This window comes from Mobula hypostoma, chromosome 6 (assembly GCF_963921235.1).
Source record: "Mobula hypostoma chromosome 6, sMobHyp1.1, whole genome shotgun sequence".
In the NCBI taxonomy this organism is placed as follows: Eukaryota; Metazoa; Chordata; class Chondrichthyes; order Myliobatiformes; family Myliobatidae; genus Mobula; species Mobula hypostoma.
Genome location: NC_086102.1, coordinates 29,149,084 through 29,172,786, shown reverse-complemented (window position 1 = coordinate 29,172,786; position 23,703 = coordinate 29,149,084). Strand labels below are relative to the sequence as shown.

Genomic DNA, 23,703 nt, shown 5'->3' with positions numbered 1-23,703 from the left:
AAACAGAGGTTGATAGGTTCTTGATTAGTAAGAGTATCTAAAGTTATGGGAAGAAGGCAGGAAAATGAAGTTAAGAGCATAAAATAATTCAGCCATAATCAAATGGCAGAGCAGACACGATGGACAAAAAGGCTTAATTCCACTCCAATATATTATGGTCTTACGGAGGTTGAGAATACTTTAGACAATAATGGAAGACCTGGTCAAATAAGATTAATGGATAATTGTAAATGCTGGTAACTGTGCTATTTCCAGTAATGTTCAGCTGACTAACTTTATTGTAAAATTAGGGGTAATCTTAAGTTTCAGGTCAATAATAGATCACTTTGATTTAAATCTTCTTGCAATAACTCAGCCGAAAAGTTGGAAATCAAGGACAAACTTCTTAATTTTATTTTTAATTCGGTATGAGCATTTCATTGTTCCAAAGAATTATTTTATTTATTTTTATGTGTATTTAATAATACCAATCCGATCTTATTTTTTTCTACTTATATAATTCTAGAATTTTAACAAAATATCTTTTTAAATTTTTTATCAGATAAATTAAAAACTTACTTAAAACTCTTTTATAATGCCGTATTAATAGGTTTTAATCCATGTAAGAACTTGGAAAAACAGCTTGCATTTCAATCTTGCTTTTTCGCTGACTTATATAACATGATTTAAAAATTTTAGGAATTGCGTTTGGTGAAAGGGAAGCTGCTTTAAAATTGAATAGTTCCAGCTCAGCAGCAGGTCGATGGAATAAGACTTAAAGGTGCTTGTAAATCAAACATTCCAGTGTATTTATTAGCAATAGTTTCTGTACAGTAAGTTGTGGAGTGTAAAATAATGATTACTTGGATTGGAAGGTCAATTCTACATAATTCTAAGGTAAATCAAATGTAAGTCTCAAACTGTGAACTAGTTTTTCTTTCCATTGTGATGACTTAAATCTAAATTTCAAAATGACATATTCTGGAAAGTAATATTCTTAAAAGATGTTCAAAATTCTACTCTTTGATTTCTGACATTATCTGCCAATGGAGTAGTTGGTAACATAGATTCTAACCTATTTAACACTGCATGTAGATAATCATTTACCTCATTTCATTTCTCATGCTTTGTTGAGAATGTTGAATTCATGTTGAACTTCATATTCACTTCTGCTTGCAGAGAACACCAATAGCAAGAACTCATTTCAGTATGTTAATGTGTGGGTGAGACCGTGTTCACTGACAAAACTCATCTAACCACACGTGCACGCGTCAGCTTTACTAAATCACTAGCATCGATTTTTTTTGTTTCAGAACACCAGTGTGATCACGGCAGCATGACTTATATAATTAACGTTGTAATGCTCAAGCTATGCATCTTTTTTGTTAAAAGTAAGTTATCAATTTGTTTCTCTGAATTTGTTTTCATTAAAGAAGATATTTTGGGGGAAAATGATGAAGGATTTTCGAGACAAGAAGAAACTGCAGATAGTGAAAGAATACTAATTGAATATAATTGACAAAAGAATCTAAGGGGAATTAGGGAGAATTCTCTTCTCACAGCATAGTGTTATGATCTGAATTCTGTTGTTAGAAAGGATGTTGTATATGTTTTGTCCAGCCATAATCTTTTACCTAGCTTTAACATTCTATCTGATGTGATACAAACACTGTACTTGGTATTGACAAAGGCAAAGTCTGGTATTTTTGATTGTATCTTTTGCATAATTAATCACCCTGACCCTTTAATCAGATTAAATCACAGCCAGTGCTTTGCATTTCTGTTTTTTTTTGCAGGTCAGATTGTGACTCCATCAGAGAATGCCGAAGCAGAAGACATAATCAATGCCACCATTGGAGGAGAAGCACTTTTTTTTGTAAACTGTACCCCTTTTCTGAATCAATCAATAGAATGGAAGAAAAGTGGAAAAAGCGAACATGGTATCATAATGTTTCCGTTTGGCGTACGTGAGCACACTATCTTTCAAAGTTACAAAGGACGAGTGAAAAATTTTGAAGGCTGTTCCTTTGTATTAACTAACATTCAACAGAATGATACAGGATACTACACTCTGACATTGGTAGAGAACACTACAGGGAAGCAAGTGACAATAAAAAAACGGTTGTTTGTAATTGGTAAGTTCTTCAGATGTTGGGAATAACATTTTTAAAACATTTTGTTTTACCTGGACACTTCTAGTAACAGACTTTTATATCCTATTTTAAAAGCCAAAACAAATGATCCTAATGATGAACAGATTAACCATGAAGAAAATATAACAAGTACTGAGGTCAAAAAAGGTTGGAAATTCACTGGTAAGTTTTTAACGCCAATTATTCAATCTAACTATTCAGGGGTAAAGTTTGAAAGACTCTGAACTAAGATTATATGTACATAAGGATTGTCATATGCAGAGCATTTGATGGCTGCGGGCCTCTACTCATTGGAATTTGTAAGAATGACGGGTGACCTCATTGAAATCTATCAAATGTTGAAAGGCTTTTATAGAGTGGATGTGGCGAGGATGTTTCCTATGGTGGGAGAGTCTAAGACCAGAGGACACAGCCTCAGAATAGAGGGGCATCCTTTTAGAATGAAGATGAGGAAGAATTTCTTTAGCCAGAGATTGGTGAATTTGTGGAATTCATTGCCACAGGCGGCTGTGCAGGCTAAGTCATTGGGTATATTTAAGTTAGGAGGTGATAGATTCTTGATCAGTCAGGGCATAAAGGGATACTGGGAGAAGGCAGGAGATTTGGGGCTCAGAGGGAAAATAAAACGGCCATAATGAAATGGCAGAGCAGACTCGATGGGCCAAATGGCCTAATTCTGCTCCTCTATCTTATGGTTTTTAGGTTTTATATATTTAAGAGATGGTTTAATTAAGGTTTAGAATTATGAAAATATTATTTGTTAGGATAAAGCAACAAGAGTGTACAATTTTACAGTTAGAGTTAGGTCAAAGAAGAGTGAAATGTATTGGTGGTGTGCAGTTTTAATGAAAATACTGTAAAAAAGGGCCTTCATATCAACATACCCGTGCTAATTGACGCCCCTTTGATCTGCCCTTTTCTTATAGTACTATGAACAATTCTTTTTCAAGTACATATCAAAATCCTTTGAAAGTTGCTTGAGGTTCTGCTTCTGCTTTTATTTCACTCTATGCATTCCAGATTATCACTATTGTTAATATCAATATTTATATTAATACATTTCATTAATAATTGTCGATATTGCATTCATAGCATGAAAGAATGGTGGAAACATAACCTAAAGCAATTTTCAAAAGAATTTCAATATATAGTTGAAGAAATATTTGTGGAGCTATGAGAAAAATTACATAAAGTGAGACATTGTATATAACATGTTTATATATTTTTTTCATTGATAATGTACTGATTAACAAAATCAGTTAAATTTGTTTGGACAAAGTTCTATTGTACCTGCTTTCCTGCTACAGCCATTGTGTGTCAACACCATTGTGAGACAATTTTCTCACAGCAACACATCAATGCCTTTCCTATAATTTACATCAGATTTCAGATCAATAAACAGAATGTGGCAATAACATCAAAAAATAAATAAACAAAGCAATTAATCTTAAATAGCTACAAACAAAGATGAATATTTCATGAGGAAAGCCTGTTTAAGATTTTAAGTGTTTATCTGAACAGTGTGTATTTTATTAATGAACTTCCCTGTCATGTCAGGTTATAAATTCAAAGTACATCAACTACTAATTTTACTTCCACCAGCTAGCTTCTAGAAAGTTTGGAGCACCGTGGTATGATTGACTTTCTGATACATTTGAAGTGACACCCCTTTTGTGATAATCAAAAAAATTGTACATGTTGCTAATATGAAGTAAAATGAGCAGGGTGGCATGGTAACACAAAGGTTAACACAACACTTTACAGTACAGGCAACCCAGCTTCAATTCCTGCCACTGTCTGTAGAGAGTTTGTACGTTCTTCCCGTGACTAGGTGTGTTTTCTCCAGGTGCTCCAGTTTCCTCCCACATTCCAAAGAATAGTTGGTAGGTTTATTGGTCATTGTAACTTGTCCCATGATGGATTAAATTGGCTGATTGCTGGCTGACGCAGCTTGAAGGACCAGAAGGGCCTATTCCACATTGTATCTCAATAAATAAATAAACAAATAAATAAATAAATAAATAAGCCTGAGCTGTTGCTGGTTTCCAGGATTTTCTGCTTTTATTATTTTCAGCATAATACTTCCTGCTAATGATGTCAGAAAAGTTCAAAGTTGTTGACTTTATGTAAAATAGACACCTCTGACTTGTGCTATATTAACTTAGACACAGGATCGCGGCCGAAGCAACAATAACTTCACACAGCTGATGCAGGAGCTCTGGAATGGGAGTTGGCCATTCAGTTCCTCGAGCTTTTCCCCCTCATTTTGTTCAGCCTGATTCATCTGCTGGGTTGAGTTGTTCTTGATCTTGGCATACCACTTGCAAATGTTTCATCACCATACGTGGAAATATCATCAGTGCACTGCTAATTAACAGCACATTGATGATATCTCCTTGTTTGGTGACAGAACGTTTGCAACTGCAGTGCCAAGATCGGAGAACAACTCAACCCAACAAGCAACCACCCGAGCTACACATTTTCTAAGTGATTAATCTGTATTATAAACTCAAAATAATTCTCCCACATTTCTAGATTCTTCCCCCTTCCTTTCCAGTCCTGATAAAGTCTCAGCCAAAATGCAACTGATTTTATTCCTGTCCCATATATGATGTCTGACCTGCTAAGTTCTTCCAGCATTTTGTGTGTGTTATTCTGTATCCTTGCATTCAAATACTGAATTTATTAAGTTTAGATGAGTGGGATGATGGCTGCAAATATTATATCAAGGGAAAATATTACTAATTTATTTTTGAAAGTGCACTCAGTCATTGTATGGATGGAAAATAGCACTTTGGTGATTCAGGCAACATGTTTTGGCAACTCAGTATATGAAATCACACAATTTGATAACCACATGTGTGATTTCTAATATCAGTGTGCTTTTTCTGTATAAAGTAGTAAGATAAGTGCCAGCATCTTGTGGCATTTGTTATTGAATAAATACTATTGAAGCAAGATTTCTCTATGTAAGATTCAAATCATTTGGTAGGTGCTAGTTATGATTCCAAGTTTTGCTTTGACATTAGCACTGTTAGTTCAATGGAAATGATTATTGTTTTTTAATTGATAATTATTTCACTAAAAATATAGAAATATCTTTAAAAATGTTTCTAAAATTTAAAAAACAGATGTTGGTTACATTAGCTGAGCTACATGCCCTGAAAAATATATATGGTATATTGACACAAACAAATTGACAGTAGTGGACAATTTAGAGAAGGCTAAACCTCTATAATAACTGTTTTTGACAACAAAGATAGAGATGATAGAAAATGTAAAACACATGAGACGATTCAGTCATCTTGCCTATGCCGTCTAATCCCACCTTTCAGCATCAGATCTGTAGGTCTGCAGGTCATGCCTTTTCAGGAACAAATCCCAGTGTTTTTAAAACCAGAGAGGGTTTCTGCCCCTACTACTTTTTCAGTAATGAGGCCCAACCTTTGCTTGCATTTTCACTTCTTATTTCCTCCCTGTCTTTCATCAAGTAACTTAAAAATCTATATCTACTTTTTCAACTTTCTGCTAATGGGATAAGCCTTCCCAAGAGATTGTGCAGATGCTGGAAATCTACAGCAACATGCACAAAAGGCTGGCGGAACACATGGAAATGAATAAATTGTCGACATTTTGGGCCAAGATCCTCATCAGAACACTTCCCATCTAACACACCAAGACCTCTCATAATCATATGCACATCAGTTAAGTCTTCCTTCTCAAGCACAAGATACTCTGCAGATGCTGGGGGTCAAAGCAACACTCACAAAACTCTGGAGGAACTCAGCAGGTGGGGCAGCAACCGTGGAAACGAACAGTCAATGTTTCGGGCTGAGACCCTTCATCAGGACTGAAGAGGGAGGGGGCAGGGGCCCTATAAAGAAGGTGGGGGGAAGGGAGGGAAGGAGAAGGCAGGTAGGTGCCAGGTGAAAAACCAGTAAGGGGAAAGATCAAGGGTTGGGGGAGGAGAAGCAGGGAAGGGATAGGCTGGGTAGTCTCCAGCCCCTGGGCATGAACATTGAATTTTCCAACTTCCGGTAATTCCCTCCCCCTCCCATCCCCCATCCCAGTTTCACTCCGCTCCCCCCCCCAGCTGCCTATCACCTCCCTCTTGGTTCCGCCTCCTTCTACTACCCATTGTGCTTTCCCCTATTCCTTCTTCACCTTTCCTGCCTATAAAGTATCCTATTTGCCCAACCAACCTGTTACCTATAAAGATCTGTGAACATATACTCCAAAATCCTCTGGTACTTCTCCAAGATAGAATGATTCCTCCACATTACTCAATGTCTTCCCATTTATTGTCAATTTCCTTGTGTCATAAAGCCTCCAACAATGGTTAACTTCTCATTTCCCAGATTAAATCCAATTTGCCGCTTTTCTGCACAACTGCCCAGACAATCTATATCTTTGAATTCTCACTGACAGAAACACAGTTTTTGTCTTTATAACTCCTCTGTCAAGACCCTCTTGGCTTTCATATAACTCCCAAATATTACTTTAAGGTAGGTCAAGATAGTCAGTCAAGAAGTGATTCATGGGGCACCACAGTAGCGTAGAAGTTAGAGTGACACTATTACAGCTCGAGGTGTCAATCGTTTAGAGTTCAATCGCGTGTCCTCCGTAAGGAGTCATTAAGTCCTCCCCGTGCAATATATGAATTTTCTCCAGGTGCTCAGGTTTTCTCCCACTGTCCAAAGACGTACTGAGTAGGCTTTTGTAAATTTCCCTCTGATTAGGTTAGGGTTAAATCAGAGTTGTTGGGGTTTGCTGGGTGGCATGGTTTGAAGGACCAGAAGGGTTTATTCTGTGCTGTCTCTCTGAAAAAAAATAAGATAAATATAAGCTTAGAAATAAATTTCCATTAGGAGAAATTTGGATGAAAGTCTTTATTTTAAGCCAAATAATAATACAAAATTTTAAAATTCATCTTGATATTGTTCTGAATTTTACAATGTTTGGCCAACGTTTGATAAAATGTCTTTTCCCTTCTGGGGGTCCCTAGCGTATCTATGTGTATACAGTATCAACAGAGATATGCAAATAAAATAATGTTCATCCTCTGTTGAAAGTAAATGTCAAAATGTAGACAGTTCTTGTAACTATCCTTTTAGAAACCCCATTAAAAGTAATAGAAGGTAGCTTCAAATAATTTTCTGATCCAACAATTTTTGAATGTAATTTTTATCCAAAGTAAAAATGGATTTTATCACTGCTCCATTCTTTCCTTCAATACGGAACCATCTTGGGATGATATGTTCTATTCTATTTCTGTTCGCCTTAGCATTTTGTTTAGGTAAACAGGTGAAGTATAACAGAGGAACTCCCCAATAGTACAGAAAATTAAGGTTAATTATATAGAAAGTAACACACACAAAACTCTGGAGGAATTCAGCAGGTCAGGCAGCATCTATGGAGAGGAATAAAGAGTCGATGTTTCAGGCCGAGACCCTTCGTCAGAACAAAACTAGAACCTACCTGTAAGATTATATAACTATAATTATCAGTGTTTTGAGAAGCTCTTTTGATATTTTGGAAAGGTTGTTCACATTTTTTTAATATTCTAATCCATTAATGACTGAAAAGTATCATTCAAAATTAAATTTATAAAATATATAGCTATAACATATCTTTATATGAAACATATGGCGAGCCATAGAAAAGCAATTGGTTTCAATGGCTAGGAAGGCACTTCAAAAGGCAATTATACATTGTAAATTTTGAACAGTTTAAATAAAAGAGCAGGGTCCTTTTATGTCAAAACATTCATGCAGACGATCTCATTAAAATTACAGAAAATATTCTTCCGACTGATTGCAGCAAGGGCTTTCATACTGTCAAGGATAATTAGACCATTAGTTGAGGGATTGTGTTCAAGAGCCATGAGGTAATGTTGCAGTTCTATAAAACTCTGGTTAGACTATTCTTGGAGTATCGTATTCAATTCTGGTCACGTCATTATAGGAAGGATGTGAAAGCTTTAGAGAGGGTGCAGAGGAGTTTTACCTCTCTGGATTAGAGAGCATGACTTATAGGTAAGACTGAATTAGTTAGGGTTTTTCTCTTTGGAGTGAAAGACGAAATGGCCAGTCAACATCTTTTTCCTAGGGCAGCAATGGCTCATAAGGGGAGACATAATTTTAAGGTGATTAGAGGAAAGTATGGGGTGGGGGGGGGATGTCAGAGGTAAGTTTTTTTTTTACACAGAGAGCGGCAACACATTGTTAGAGCTGGTGTTAGAGGCAGATACATTTGGGTGATTTAAGAGATTTTTAGACAAGTACATGGAAAGGGTTCGATTGATTTTAGGTTAGTTTAAAAGGTCGGCACAACATACTGGGCCATACATACTGTACTATGTTCAATGGACTATCATTTTTGTGTTAATATTTATATCAATGTAAACTTACTGGCAACTCCTTTGCATATCTGATGCCATGAACTTCTCATTAATACTGAATAATGCTAGAGAAGAATTACAAGAGTCACAAGAGAAATAGTATTAGGCAAACTAAAGAACCAAAAGCTTATAAGTCTACTGGACCAGGTCCCATACATCCTAATATCCTTAACAGTAGTGGCTATTGAGTTGGTAGATATATTTGCTATATGCAGAGAGTGGTGATTGCGTAGAATGGGCTGCCAGTGGCGGTGTGAAGGCTGAAATGATACGGCCTTTTAAGAGACTCCTGGATGGCTACATGAGGCTTAGAAAAATAGAGGGCTATGAGTAAGCCTAGGTAGTTCTAAGGTAAGGACATGTTTGGTACAGCTTTGTAGGCCGAAGGGCCTGTATTGTGCTGTAGGTTTTCTATGTTTCTATGTTTCCAAAAATCCTTAGATTCTGAAAAAGTACCAGAGGACTAGAAAACTGCTAATGTGACAACCCTATTCTAAAAGGAGGCTAACAATAGGCTGAGTGGCATAATACCTATGACTGGGAAATTGTTAGAATCAATTACAAAGAAACTGAGAGCAGCACATTTAGAAAATCATAACTAAATCAATCAAATTAATCAGCATCATTTCTTGAGGGGGAAGTTGTGTCACAAATTTATTTGAGCTTTCTGAAGAAATCTTGACAGGGTGGATGGAAGTGAACAGCATTTGGACTTGTGTGAACTTGTAATTATATTCGGATTTCAAGAAAACATTTGATGTGAGACTTACTAAAGGCTCTGTCAGAAGATTATGTTGGAGGTAACACATTAATATGGATAGAGGACTATGTATGTAGTAAATAAATTGAGTAAGGATAAAGGAATCATTTTCAGTTTCCAACCTGTGTCGATTAAGGATTCAAAGTGAAACATTTTAGGACCTTAACCATTTATATATTAACGGCTTGCAGGAAGGAAGAGAATTACGGTGGTTAAATTTGGACACAACACTGAAATAGATATGAAGGTAATTTGCAAGAAACATACAATATTTACAGACAGATATTGATAAGTAAGTGAGAAAAAAATTGGCAAATTAAGCATAATCCGCGAAAAAATGAAAAGAAGAACAGATTATGGAGAAAAACTGCAAAAAACTATAGCATAAAAGGGATTTGGGGTCTTTGGGCAAGAAAGAAAGAAATTTACCACACAAGGACAGCAGGTAATGGAATGGGATGTTAATGGAATGAGCTAATTGAAAGGCTAATGGAATGTAGCCCTTTATTTCCAAAAGGATTTGGAAAATAAAATAATGAAGTCCTATTGCAACTGTACAGTGTCCTCATGAACCCAGATTTGGAGCACTGCAATATTTTTGTTCCCCTTTCTGAGGAAATTTTTATTAAATGGGGGCAATTCAGAGATGGTTCACTTGGATAATTGAGGATATGGAGGGATTATCCTATAAATTAGATAGGTTTGACTCCAAAGCAATTTAGAAAAATTTGATGCAATCACATTGAAAAATAAGATTCTTAGTGAGCCAGGCAACATAAGTGTTGAGAGGGTGTTTTTTTCTCATGGGTATATATAGAAAAAGGGCATGGTCTCAGAAAAAGGTGATGTCCGTTGAAGAGCGATGAGGAAGAATTGCTCCTCTCAGCATACTGTGACTCTTTGGAAATTCTAACAGTAGAGAACTATGGGGGCAGAATCCTTTGTATATTTATGGCTGAGATAAATTGTCTTTTAATCAGTAAAAAAAAATCAAGGATTATGGAAAGGATAGGAAAAAGAACTTAATGATCTTTTTAAAATTGTAACAGAGATTTAATAGGCTGAATTGTCTTCCCCTTTTCTTGTATCTTATGGTTTTCTAGTCTTGGCATGATCAAATTAATGAAAACCAGCTAAAAATATGGTTTCGGGGTTCACAAATTCATGGGTACTATTGGTATTGCTTCAGTGAAATTATTTTAATTTATTTTCTTTACTACAACATTTCTCAAGGACAAAAAAATACACCAGCATTTGTCTATTATTGTTACAGAAAATACAAAAACGCATTGCTGTCTTTAAATGAGAAGAAACATTTCCTAACCCTCTTCACACATAACTCTCATTTTGACAGTTGGGTGCTATTTTAAAACTGCCCCACTTTAGATCACTCAGTTCCTTGGATGTTATTTGATAGGACCCCTGAAACTTGAAATACTTAAATTTTGCATCATTTGCTGGAAAAGCATTGCAGAAGTTTCAGATTTAGTAATAAAACATACCTCTAAATGACTTTGAGGCACCTTATTAGTTTTCTTTGCATTGACCTTGCTTTTTATTTCTCCCCATAGCCATTGTCATCGGTGCCAGTATGCTTGGAATAACTGTAATCTGTGTTATACTCACATGCTTCATATGGAGAAGAATGCGTCGAAATACAGAGGCTGGTGAGTCTTTCCATAATTACATAATAATGTGCTCTTCAGGCAATATATTTACTCACATCAATGGTGCAAGAAACTTAAAAATTCATCTTTATGTAAGATTTTATGCATATATTATGAGAACAAATTAAACACAAAATGCTGGAGGAACTCAGCAAGTCAGGCAGCATCTATGGAGAGGAATCCGCAGTCGACACCTCGGGCTGAGGCCCTCATCAGGACTGAGCGCCGATGGTCCATTCTTCTCCACAGGTGTTGGCTGACCTACTAAGTTCCTCAAACATTTTCTATTTGTCGCTCTGGAATTCCAGCATCTGTAGAGTCTGTTGTGATTATGATGCAGAAGCATGTAATTATCATATGCATATTCCAATAAATCTTGTGAAAGTAGGAAGGAATCATAACTTGGAGAACATCACCCCCACTTCCGGTCCTGATGAAGAGTCTCGGCCTGAAACATCAATTCTCTATTCAGAACTCAGCACCAACTGTCTATTCCTCTCTATAAACGTTGCCTCACCTACTAAGTTCCTCTAGAATTTTATGTGTGTTATTCTGGATTTCCAGCATCTGCAGAATCTCTTATGTTTTATGAATCATAACTTCCTTTTCATTTTTTATAATGTTAATTTTTGTTTCCACTGTTCAGCCTAAGGTAGGAAGATTAGGTGAGCCCTCAATCTTGACTGACAGTTTACTGAGAGTTTAGCCAGAATTGTGGTTGAGCTGCTGTTTGGGTCACTTTGCACTAGGGCTGAATAGGGAGGCAGCGGGTGTAGACACCACCCAGCTTTCCAATCTCAAATGGAGCATTCAGGCTAGAACAGCATTCAGCTGGCTCTAATATTCTAATGCCTTTTACTATCCAGAGTCACGAGCAGAAAATTCTGTGTAAAGACTAGTGGGCAAATAGAGTCAGAGCTTCAGACAAATTAAATCACAAAACAGTGAACAAGTTCTCCAGCAACGTAACGCAAAACCAAATGCCATGTTGCCTTTTGTTATCTTATCTAATATTTAGTGGCCAATATATGATACAATCCTGATTAATAGATCATGAAATAAAACAATAAAAAATTCAAATCTGGAAGCGCCTTTGAATTACAAACGATATTAGATATCGGTTACAAAAAGCTCTTGTGGAATATACATTTCCAGATTCATCCAACTTCATACCGCATATCCCTGGGTTATGAACACCTAGCATATGGACAATCCCTGCACACATCCAAACCCATATAACATAGAAGTCCAACATATACAGATGGCAGAACTAGTTTCCCCTCTCTCTATCCCTCTCACTTCACTTTTTTCCCCCAGTTGTTCTTTCTTAGCTGTCTTTTGTGCTTTTGATTCATTTCATTATAAAATTGTCAAGGTATGTGTACTATACCAAATGATCTTCCTGCATTTTATGTCTTTTGGGCAAAATCAGTTTATCATCATCTGCAGGAACAGAAACCATTTGTTACATGACACAACCTTATTCCAAGAAAAGGAAAACCTGAAAAAGCAGATAGACTTGGAAAAACAGGAATTTTTAAAGTATAACATGCAATAATTACTATTTTTTAACAAGACAACTTTAGTCTTACAAGTGATGTAGATGAAATCAATATAATTGATGTAATGCAACTACACGAAAACGTGACAAAATTAGGGAAGAATAGCAGTTTGCGGCATTATCTAATGAGCTCATTAAGCATTCATGAGGAATTGTAACTATAGATTGATGCTGATAGAGAACTGAAGGCTGAACTAGATTGTCTAAAATAGAGAACTCCAGGACATATTTGGTTGGAACACAAGAAGTCTAGCAGGTGGTGGTAGTGCACTGAAAAGAGGAAGAGACGACCTTATTTTTCTCTATGAGCATTAGAACATGGGTCTGGATTGTGCTTCTGATAGTTCAGGAGAGAGATGTCAATTCCCTCCTTTTCATGGTGTCAGCTTACAATAGCAGTACAATTACCGAAGTAATCCAATGACCTAAATTTTAATATCACAGGTTAACAAATTAAAAAGAAAATAAAAATAATTTTTTTGTAATGACCACAACGTTATTAGATTCTCATAAAAAACAACATAGTTCACTAGTATCCTTTGGTGACCGAAAATATGGCACCTTCACCCACTCTAGACCTTACTTGACTCAAGGCAAGCGGATGTGGTGAATTATTAAGTGTCTTAGCAAGCTGCTCAATTTACGGGCAATTGGAAATTGCCAGTAATTCCTAGATAACCAATAAAATTACTAAAAGGTCATCCCTGACTTATATGCCTGCTATGGCAGTACAGAATGTGCTGAAGATCAGAAGCTTACCCTTGATCCTCAGCTCTAGCTACAGCTGAGTCAACAACCTTGCCTGCATGACCATCCGACCATCCCCTGAGGCAGAGTGAACTGTAGGTCACTAGATTACCCTGACGGTCTTGAGATGACCTCTGCAGCCGATGGCCTGAAAAAATCAAAAGCATTTTAAAATAGTCAAAATAAAAGCAAGTAATATATAAAATTTAATTTAAAAATTAACAATTAGCCTCTTTAAAATACGCATTTAAATCAAAAGCATTAAAATTACTTCAGAGAAAAAACTCCTTATCCTCATTCAATTTTACATCCAGGCTGCATACTCTATTCCAATGTATGGAGCTTGAAGCTCAGCCAAGCATGTTGAGCCTTGGTGAGGCTGGTGGCAGAGTAGAAGGTTGCAGGAGGGGGAGGTGATGGTATCTGCTAACCCATAGCATGTCCCTAATTTCATATTGCATTTCGCAGCTGGGAATTCTTTTTTATTTTAATTAAGTATTCTTGTTTCTAAGTGTCGGGACCACTGCTTTTTATGATGTATGTCAATGATTTGGACTATGGGATTAATGGATTTGTGGCTAAATTTGTCTCTGATACAAAGATAGATGGAGGAGCGGGTAGTGCTGAGGAAACAGAGAGCCTACAGAGAGACTTGGTTAGTTTAGGGGAATGGGCAAAGAAGTGGCAAATGAAATATAATGTTGGGAAGTGTATGGTCATGCACTTTCGTGGAAGAAATAAACGGGCAGACTATTACTTAGGTGGGGAGAGAATTCAAAATGCAGAGATGCAAAAGGGCTTGGGAGTCCTTGTGCAGGATACCCTAAAGGTTAGCCTCCAGGTCGAGTTGGTGGTGAAGAAGGCAAATGCAATTTTGGCATTCATTTCTAGAGGTATAGAATATAAGAGCAGGAATGTGATATTGAGGCTCTATAAGGCCCTCGTGAGACCACACTCGGAGTATTGTGTGAAGTTTTGGGCTCCTTATTTTAGAAAAGGATATAATGACATTGGAGAGGGTTCAGAGAAGATTCACAAGAATCATTCCAGGAATGAAAGGGTTTCTCTATGAGGAAAGTCTGGCAGCCCTTGGGCTGTGTTCCCTGGAGTTCAGGAGAATGGGGGGGAATCCCATAGAAACATTCTGAATGTTAAAAGGCCTGAACAGATTAGATATGGCAAAGTTATTTCCCAATGTAAGGGAGCCTAGGACAAGAGGGCACGACTTCAGGATTGAAGGACATCCATTTAGAACAGAGATACGGAGAGATTACTTTAGTCAAAGGGTGGTAAATCTGTGGAATTTGTTGCCGCGAGCGGCTGTGGAGGCCAAGTCATTGGGTGTATGTAAGGCAGAGATAGATACGTTCTTGATTAGCCAAGGCATCAAAGGGTATGGGGAGAAGGCAGGGGAGTGGGCGTGACTGGAAGAATTGGATCAGCCCATGATTGAATGTTGGAGCAGACTCAATGGGCCAAATGGCCTACTTCTGCTCCTATATCTTATGGTCATATAATTCTGTTGAGTTGTATTTGTCTATTAGCTGTTTCTAATAATATTAATTTTTTTACATTTATGCCTTTGCCAACTGTTTTAGGCACATAATATAGCTAGGGTGCCTAAGACATTTGAACAGTACTGTAGTCATTTTATGTATTGCACTGTACTGCTGCCACAAAAAGATCATGACATATGCGAGTGGTGATAAACCTTATTCTGATATGGGTCTCAGAGTGGGAAGGGGACAGGAAGAAAGGAATCATGGTTGGGAAAACGGGATGGGAGAGAGGTGGGAGCAGGAAGAACCAGAGACACTCTGTAATGATTAATAAACCAATTGCTTGGAATCAAATAACCTTGCTTTGTATCTCAGAGCTGGGTGAATCTGTACCTGAGCCACCCCCTGCCCCTCACACTCCTTCTCTGCCACCTGGCCCACACACCTCCTGCAGCATTCCACCTTTGCCATTCTCAACATCCTTTGCTCCCGTCAGATTTACAAACTCACTCACCACTCCATGTTGACAAATACAGTACTGTGCAAAAGTCCTAGGCACCCTAGCTATATACGTATATATGCCCAAGTACAGTATGTGCACAGTACTCTATTACCGAAGACACTTAGAACAGCAGTTAAAAAGAACCGTCAGGGCTGCGGGAAGGATTATTGGTGTGAAGCTGCCCTCGATCCAGGATTTATATGCATCTAGAGTCAGGAAGTGAGCAAGCAGCATTATTGTAGACCCATCACACCCTGGACATCACCTGTTCCAACTCCTTCCTTCTGGTAGGCACTTTAGATCACTGTATGCCAGGAAAAATAGGTACAAGAACAGTTTCTTTCCGTATGCCATCAGTCTTATGAACACTTGAATGTTAGTCTATTATAAACCAAGTCCACCTGTACATACACAGGTATACCTCATTGTATATAGTTCACAATTATTTGCACTATTGTTTTGTTTGCTTTTTGATTGTGTACAGCGAGAGCTCAGGAAAACCGGCATCAAATTCCCTGTCTGTGTCCACATACTTGGTGTTAATAAAGGATTCTGATTCTGATTCTAACTTTGGCCACCAAGTTGATCTGAGCATCCTCCTTCATCGTTCCCACAGACCATTTCATTTTACCAGTCCTTTCTGTTTTCTCAGAGGAAGATTTTCTTCACCACATGCTACCTCATGTAACAATATCAGAGATTCCTCAGAAAAACCATCTGTGAGTTACCGCCGACCAAGTTTTTGGCAATGCTGATGAATATGTTTGATAAATCTATTCTCATAACTAAATAATTCAACATAACACAAGAAATAGAAGAAGATGCGGACCATTCAGTCTCTTATTTAACTAGATCACCACTTTCTTCCACTAATTCTGTAATCTTTTCATCCTTTAATATCTAAATACCTATCATTCTCTGCCTTGAATATTCCATGCCATCTTGCATAGTGACTTCTAAAGATTCAGCACAGAATCAGAATCAGGTTTATTGTCACTGACCTATGTTGTGAAATGTTGGTTGTTTTGCTGCAGCAATACAGTGCAAGATATAAAATTGATATAAGTTCCAAAAATAAGTAAGTAGCGAAAAAGACGAATGTTGAGATAGTGTTCATAGATTCATGGGTTGTTCAGAAATCTGATGTTGGAGGGAGAAGAAGCTGTTCTTGAAAGGATGAGTGTGGGTCTTCAGGTACCTGTACCTCCTCCCTGATGGTAAAAAGATGAAGAAGGCATGTCCCAGATAGTGAGGGTCCTTAATGATGTATGCCACCTCTTGAAAATGTCCTCGGTGACAGGGAGGGTTGTGCCGGTGATAGAACTGGCAGAGTCTATAAGTCTCTACAGACTCCTGCGATACTGTGCATTGGTGGCTCAATCCCAAACCGTGATGCAAGGCTCCGACTGAAGAAATGTCTTCTCATCTCAGTCCTTAATGACTGGCCTATTATTTTGAAAGTGTGCCTCCTGGTTCTAGACAGCCCAGCCAGGGGAAACACCATCCTTGCGTCTATTCTACCATGCCTCTTAAGGAGGTTGTATATTTCAGTAAGAATAGCTCTCATTCTTGTAAAATCTAAAGATCATTGGCTCAGTCCGCAGCATAAAAGCCAGGACCAAAAGGCTCCACCAGGCCATCAGACTGATTAATTCATGCTGACACAACTATATTTCTGTGTTATATTGACTGTCCTGTTGTACATACTATTTATTATATATTACTATTAATTGCTCAATGCACATTTAGACAGAAACATAACATAAAGATTTTTGCTCCTCATGTTATGAAGGACGTAAGTAATAAAGTCAATTCAATTCATTTCAATAAATCTCTCCTCAAACTATAAAGCCTACCTCTCAGGAATTAATCTAGTGAACATTTACGTTAGAAACTGTGCCGCAATGCATGAACCTTTGCAACACTTCCTTGATCAATAACATGGGGCTTCATTTAATGCTTTACACACATAGAAAACACAGTCAATAATAATGGGTGCATGGAATAGGTTACCAAAAAAAATAATGAAAAGGTTAATGAAAAGAGGGTGAAAGAACAATTGCTTGGTTGCGGGGAGACAGAATCCAATTCAGAATCAGGTTTATTGTCACTGACATACAGTACATTGTGAAATTTGTTGTCTTGCAGCAACAGCACAGTGCAATACATAAAATATCCTATATAAATTATAATAAGAAATATACTGTAAATAAAAAAATTATACAAGTAGTGCAAAAAATAGCAAAAATACCGAGATAGTGTTCATTGTCCATTCAGAATTCTGATGACAGAGGGGAAGAATCTCTTCCTAAAGTGTAAAGTGTGTATCTTCAGGGTCCTGTACCTGCTCTCTGATGGTGGTAATAAAAAGAGGTCATGTCCTGGACGGTGGGAGTCCCTATAATGGGTGCTACCTTTTTGAAGCATTGCCTTTTGAAAATGTCCAATGGTGCAGCCAGCTGAGTTTACAACCCTTTGCAGCTTTTTCCAGTCCTGTACAGTGACCTGTGCAGTGCACTGTGCAGAGAGTACCGAATGTGATTTTGAAATAAGAGAATGGATGCTCAAAGCGCAAAGTATGTGTATATCCTGAGATTCATTTTCTTGAAAGCATTCAATCAAATAAAGAAATACAATGGAATCAAAGAAGAACCACACACAAAGACTGACAAGCAACCAATGTGCAGAAGAAGACAAACTGTACAAATACAAAATAGCACATAATAATAATTAATTAATAAGTAAATAAATAATACTGAGCATATGTGTTGTAGAGTTCTTGCAAGTGAGTCTATAGGTTGTGTTCAGTGTAGAGATAAGTGAAGTTATCCACATTGGTTCAGGAGCCTGCTGGTTGAAGGATAATAACCATTCCTATAAAACCGTCTTTTTATTACCAATTTTCTACAGTGAATCACTGCATCACTGTCTGGTATGGAGGGGCGACTGCACAGGACCGAAAGAAGCTACAGAGGGTTGTAAATCTAGTCAGCTCCACCTTGGGTACTAGCCTACAAAGTACACAGGGCATCTTTAGGGAGTGGTGTCTCAGAAAGGCGGTGTCCATTATTAAGGACGTCCAGCACCCAGGGCATGCCCTTTTCTCACTGTTACCATCAGGTAGGAGGTACAGAAGCCTGAAGGCACACACTCAGCGATTCAGGAACAGCTTCTTCCTCTCTGTCATCTGATTCCTAAATGGACATTGAAGCTTTGGACACTGCCTCACTTTTTTTAATATACAGTATTTCTGTTTTTGCACATTTTGAATAATCAATTCAATATACATAATTGATTTACTTGCTTATTTATTATGTTTTATTTTTTTTTCTCTCTGCTAGATTATACATTGCAATGAACTGCTGCTGCTAAGTTAACAAATTTCACATCATATGCCGATGATAATAAACCTGATTCTGATTCTGATTCTGACTTGCTTTCTACTTCATAACCTAGATGTGCAGATTGTGAATAGAATGATTGCAATGGTTTTTTTTAACAGAAGTTATTTTTTATATTACAGAGAGTTCAGGTGTGAAGAGGAATGAGAACTCAAGTAGCAATGTTCCAGAGATTGTTTATTCAACTTACGTAGGTGCATATGCTAATTATGGAAAGTCATGTCAAGCAGCATCTTTGGATCAAACTTGAGAAGAAAGCTACTTTGAAATGTCATTGATGAACTTGTTGATGTTATTTAAAAGTGCACAAAGGAACTTCCAAAATCTGCACTCCTATTATCCATCTTCTTATGGTTATTCACATAGGCCTGTGCCATGGAAGCCACTAAAATGTGAGTTCAGCATTCCTCACTGTACTCTCCCATGGATCCAGCACGGCCTCAGGAGACATAATTAAAAATATTTTTCAAGTGTGCAACATCGTAAGCCATGAAGGCAGCTGCTAAAAAGATCACACTCTCTTTAGCACTTCCACAAGCAATGTCCATGCTTGTGAGAGTAATACATGCTGCCTGTTTGAATGGACCCATTTTTAACTGGTCCTTTGTGGTGCTGATCAAACCGCACTCAGTTGGGGTTAATTAATCTAGTCCTAAATCCACCTAGAACAGAAACTGAGTCAGTCAGATCCAATTTGAATTCTGCCATGGAGTCAACGGTAAGTAGAATTCGGTGGTTAAAATGGCTAAGCAGTTGATAGGAGGGATTTGCCTGTGAGAATAAGAACTTAAAAACATAAGAAATAGGAGCAGGAGTAGGCCATCTGGCCTGTCACACCTGCTCTGCCATTCAATAAGATCATGGCTAATCTGGCCATGGACCTACCTACCTTTTCCCCATAACCTTTAACTCCCCTACTATGCAAAAATCTATCCAACCTTGTCTTAAATATATTTACTAAGGTAGCCTCTACTTCTTCATTGGGCAGAGAATTCCACAGATTCACCACTCTCTGGGAAAAGCAGTTCCTCCTCATCTCTGTCCTAAATCTACTCCCTCAGTTTTAGTCACACCTACCAGAGGAAACAACTTTCCTGCCTCTATCTTATCTATCCCTATCATAATTTTATATATTTCTATAAGATCTCCTCTCATTCTTCTGAATTCCAGTGTGTACAGTCCCAGGCGACTCAATCTCTCCTCATAGTCTAACCCCCTCATCTCTAGAATCAGCCTGGTGAACCTCTTCTACACCACCTCCAAAACCAGTATATCCTTTCTCAAGTAAGGAGACCAGAACCGCTTGCAGTACTCCAGGTGTGGCCTCACCAGTACGCTGTATGGTTACAGCATCACCTCCCCACTCTTAAGTTCAACCCCTCTAAGCAATGAAGGCCATAATTCTATTTGCCTTCTTGATAGCCTGCTGCACCTGCAAACCAATCTTTTGTGATTCATGCACAAGCACTCCCAAATCCCTCTGTACAGCAGTATGCTGCAATTTTTTTACCATTTAAATAATAACCTGCTCTTTCATTTTTACTTCCAAAGTGGATGACCTCGCAGAATGTTTAAATGGTGGTTCCTTCTGTTGAAATTAACATCTCCTGATATGGTTGGGGTTAAATTTAGCACGTTTACCACTTTGTATCCATTTAAGCAGGCAGCATGCGCATTGATGAAAGGTATCGGCCCAAAAGGTCAACTCTTTATTCCTTTCCACAGATGCTGCCTGACCTGCTGAGTTCCTCCACCATTGTGTGTGTGTGTGTGTTACTCTGGATTTACAGCATCTGCAGAATCTCTTGAGTTTTTGAAGGCTGCCTTTGCACACGTCTGAGTTGAGTGCAGACACAAGGGCATTCAGTCTTATTTGCCTATCTCTGTAGTTGGGAGGCTTGGAATTAGCATTGGACAATATATTTTCCCCATCTATTTTCACTGTGAAAATAGATGTGCAGGGAATTGGTTAGTAACCTTATCAGTTAATCTTACAAAGTGATGAGGGACGTTGCTTTTGTGGAGGTCACTGATAGAATTTCAGCTTCTAAAGTTTTTCTGCCATTCATTCTTTGGGGTTCTCTTCTGTTTTCATGGATGTCTGTGAAGAGTAAGAATTTCAAGTTGTATACTGTATACAGTACATTCTTTGATTATTAAATGGAACCATTGAAACATTGAATTTAGAAAAAAATAGCAAATCTTAAATCCAAATCTGTGATTAACATATAGAATCCTAAGTGAATGTTATTTTCAAATATTTCAAAGATTATTTTTAGTAACAGAAGGTTTCTGCATTGCATGTACAGTATTTAAGGCATATGAGTTTCATTATTATAATCCATTATTAACTGGAATGTGAAAATACATCTTCAGTTTCTAAGCCTTAAACATTCACGGTAGTAGTGGCTGCAGTTTGTACTCCATTGCCAGGTTCATTTCCATTTCTCTAAAAGTGATCGTATAACAAACATTTCAGCATATTTAGCTCAAACAATCAAGGACACATTTCTATCAATTAGGTTTACTGATTGTTATTTTAACTTGTGCAGTAATTTGTTAAATTGGACCATGATTGTTGATCATGGTGATGCCAGCTTTCAATTTCTACCTTAGTCAATTATTCCTTCAAACAGATTTTTCAAGTCACACTATCCAAGAAGTCCTTGGTTGGCCTAGAGATGGGATGACACACAACTACTTTACTACTGAAGAAATTAATCCTGTTACTTAAACAGTTAATGATGATGACAAAGGAATTTCATATAAACATACTAAGCTTCCACATAGTTAAGTACTAAGGCTCCAATTTCAAGGAACAAATCTATTAACCGATGTTCTGATTTCTGTAAGTTTTCTACTGCAACATAATTTAAGAATTTGAAGGTGACACCCTTTATTGTTAAAACACAATTTAGTTAGAGATAGTTCACATTTTATTGAATTATTTCAATGAAACGGACCAATTTTGACATTAAGTAAACAGTCCTGAATGTTTTACCTCCAGTTTCAAATTAACCGATGTCAGAAAGACCCCATGGCATACAAACTATTCCTGTGATTTTCCTTTTTTAGTACTGTTGATTTTGTATTTTCTGTTAAATGAAAGGTATGTTATTTATATATCAATTAAATTAAAGTGTCTAGATTTTGATGTCCATTCAGTTGACAAAACTAACTTCTCTCTTTTTGAATGCTGATGTTTCATAAAAAGAATTACCAATCAGTCCTCTGACACAACATTAATGTATAACACAACAGCTGTTATTTATAATCATTGATGAAAAATGGCTAATAATATGAAAAGTTTCAATGCTGAAAATGAATGCATTTTGCACACTAAAGTATTCAACTGGGTAGAACAATTTGTGTTTATATTTAAAATGGAGCAACATTTACATACAAATGTACTGCCTTTTATCTTTTTACTGTTTTTTAAACTGCATGCTCCAGATATTTTGTGTTGATATATTAAACAATAAAAACTGTTTAAACACGAGAAATTTTGCAGATGCTGGAAATCCAAAGCAACACAAACACAAAGTGCCGGAAGAACTCAGCAGGTCAGGTAGCATCTATAGAATAAATAGATAGTTGATGTTTCAGGCTGAGATCCTTCTTTAGGACTGAAAAGTAAGGGGAAAGACACCAGAATAAAAAAAGTAGGTAGAGGGGAAGAGAATAGCTTGAAAGTGACAGATGAAGCAAGGCCGGTAGGAGAAGTGAAGAGCAGGAGTTGAAGGAATTTGTTGGGAGAGGAGAGTGGACCATAAAAGAAAGGGAAGGAGGAGTGGTACCAAGGGGAGGTGATAGGCAGGCGAGAAGTGGTAAGAGACCAGAGTGGGGAGTAGAAGAAGAGAGGTGGGAGAGGGAAATTTTTTACCGGAAAGAGCAATTGATATTCATGCCATCAGGTAGGAGGCTACCTAGATGGAATATAAGGTGTTGCTCCTCCACCTTGAGGGACATTGTGGCACAAGAGGTGTCCATGGACCGACATGTTGGAACAAGAATGTGAATTGGAATTAAAATGTTTGACCACCAGGAAATTCTGCTTCAGGCAGGTAGAAGAGAGGTGTTTGATAAGGCAGTCCTTCAATTTACAATAGGCCTTACCAATGTAGAGGAGGCCATATTGGGAACCCCAGCAGGTTCACAGGTGAAGAGGTACATCACCTGGAAGGAGTATTTGGGGTCCTGAATGGAGATGAGGGAGGAGGTTAACACTTTCAAGTTTATACTTAGAAAACACAATGTAACTTCTCTGGGACTGCTGTGTATATGATTTGTACTCTTTGATTCATCCTATGCCACCTTCCTGCTCAAGAATATTTACATATATGCCATCTTTGTAAAATTTTGCCCTGCTGAAGGAGAGCCAGGTAAGTAACTTAGAGATGGGTTCCCAGAACTGGCCTGAGATATGCTTAGAACCAGATCAGGCTTCAAAAACAAACAAAAGAAGTCTGTTTAGGCATATGTCACATAGCCACTCAAAAGTCAATGAAAATCCACAGAGGTCATGCTAAACATTGGGAGACACAGGACATATAGGGACTCTTCCATGTATTATGTATCACAGACATGGAGGACTTCCTTTTATATTTTGTGGAAATTGATCTATGTTCTGCATTGCGTGGCAATATTGCATTATCCAATTTTTAGACATACATACAGCAGGATCTCATAGCTAGAAGCTAAAGAGTACTTTGACAGAAGTCTCAGGAACATATAGCTGCTACCAAGACCTCCAGATTCCGACATCCTTTTTACACTGGATAGAAAATAAAACAATCTGCTTTATTCTCCCAGGGTATCGTTTTGTTTCCTAAATCTTGTAATCTGACCAAATTATCAATATGATTGTACCCAACAGAGATACATGTAGCAAAAAATAAACTGCTGAAAGAATTCAGGGGGTCAAACAGCATGTATAGAGACACTTTGAGTCAAGACTCTGCCTGAGTCAATCCTCATGTAGGGGCTCAAACTGAAATGTCAGCCATCCCTTTACCTCTACAGATGTTGCTTGAC

The 23,703-nt window shown here is 37.6% G+C and overlaps 1 protein-coding gene across 1 annotated transcript; it reads left to right on the top strand.

Annotated features, from left to right (window-relative positions):
• Positions 1 to 1,310: 1,310 nt before the first annotated feature.
• On the top strand, positions 1,311 to 21,554 carry LOC134347492 (uncharacterized). The gene is made up of 5 exons (XM_063049822.1): positions 1,311 to 1,370; positions 1,776 to 2,114; positions 2,208 to 2,294; positions 10,864 to 10,959; positions 18,792 to 21,554. The coding sequence occupies exons 1-5, from the start codon at positions 1,316 to 1,318 to the stop codon at positions 18,917 to 18,919; spliced, it is 705 nt and encodes a 234-aa protein (XP_062905892.1). The 5' UTR covers positions 1,311 to 1,315; the 3' UTR covers positions 18,920 to 21,554.
• Positions 21,555 to 23,703: the final 2,149 nt, after the last annotated feature.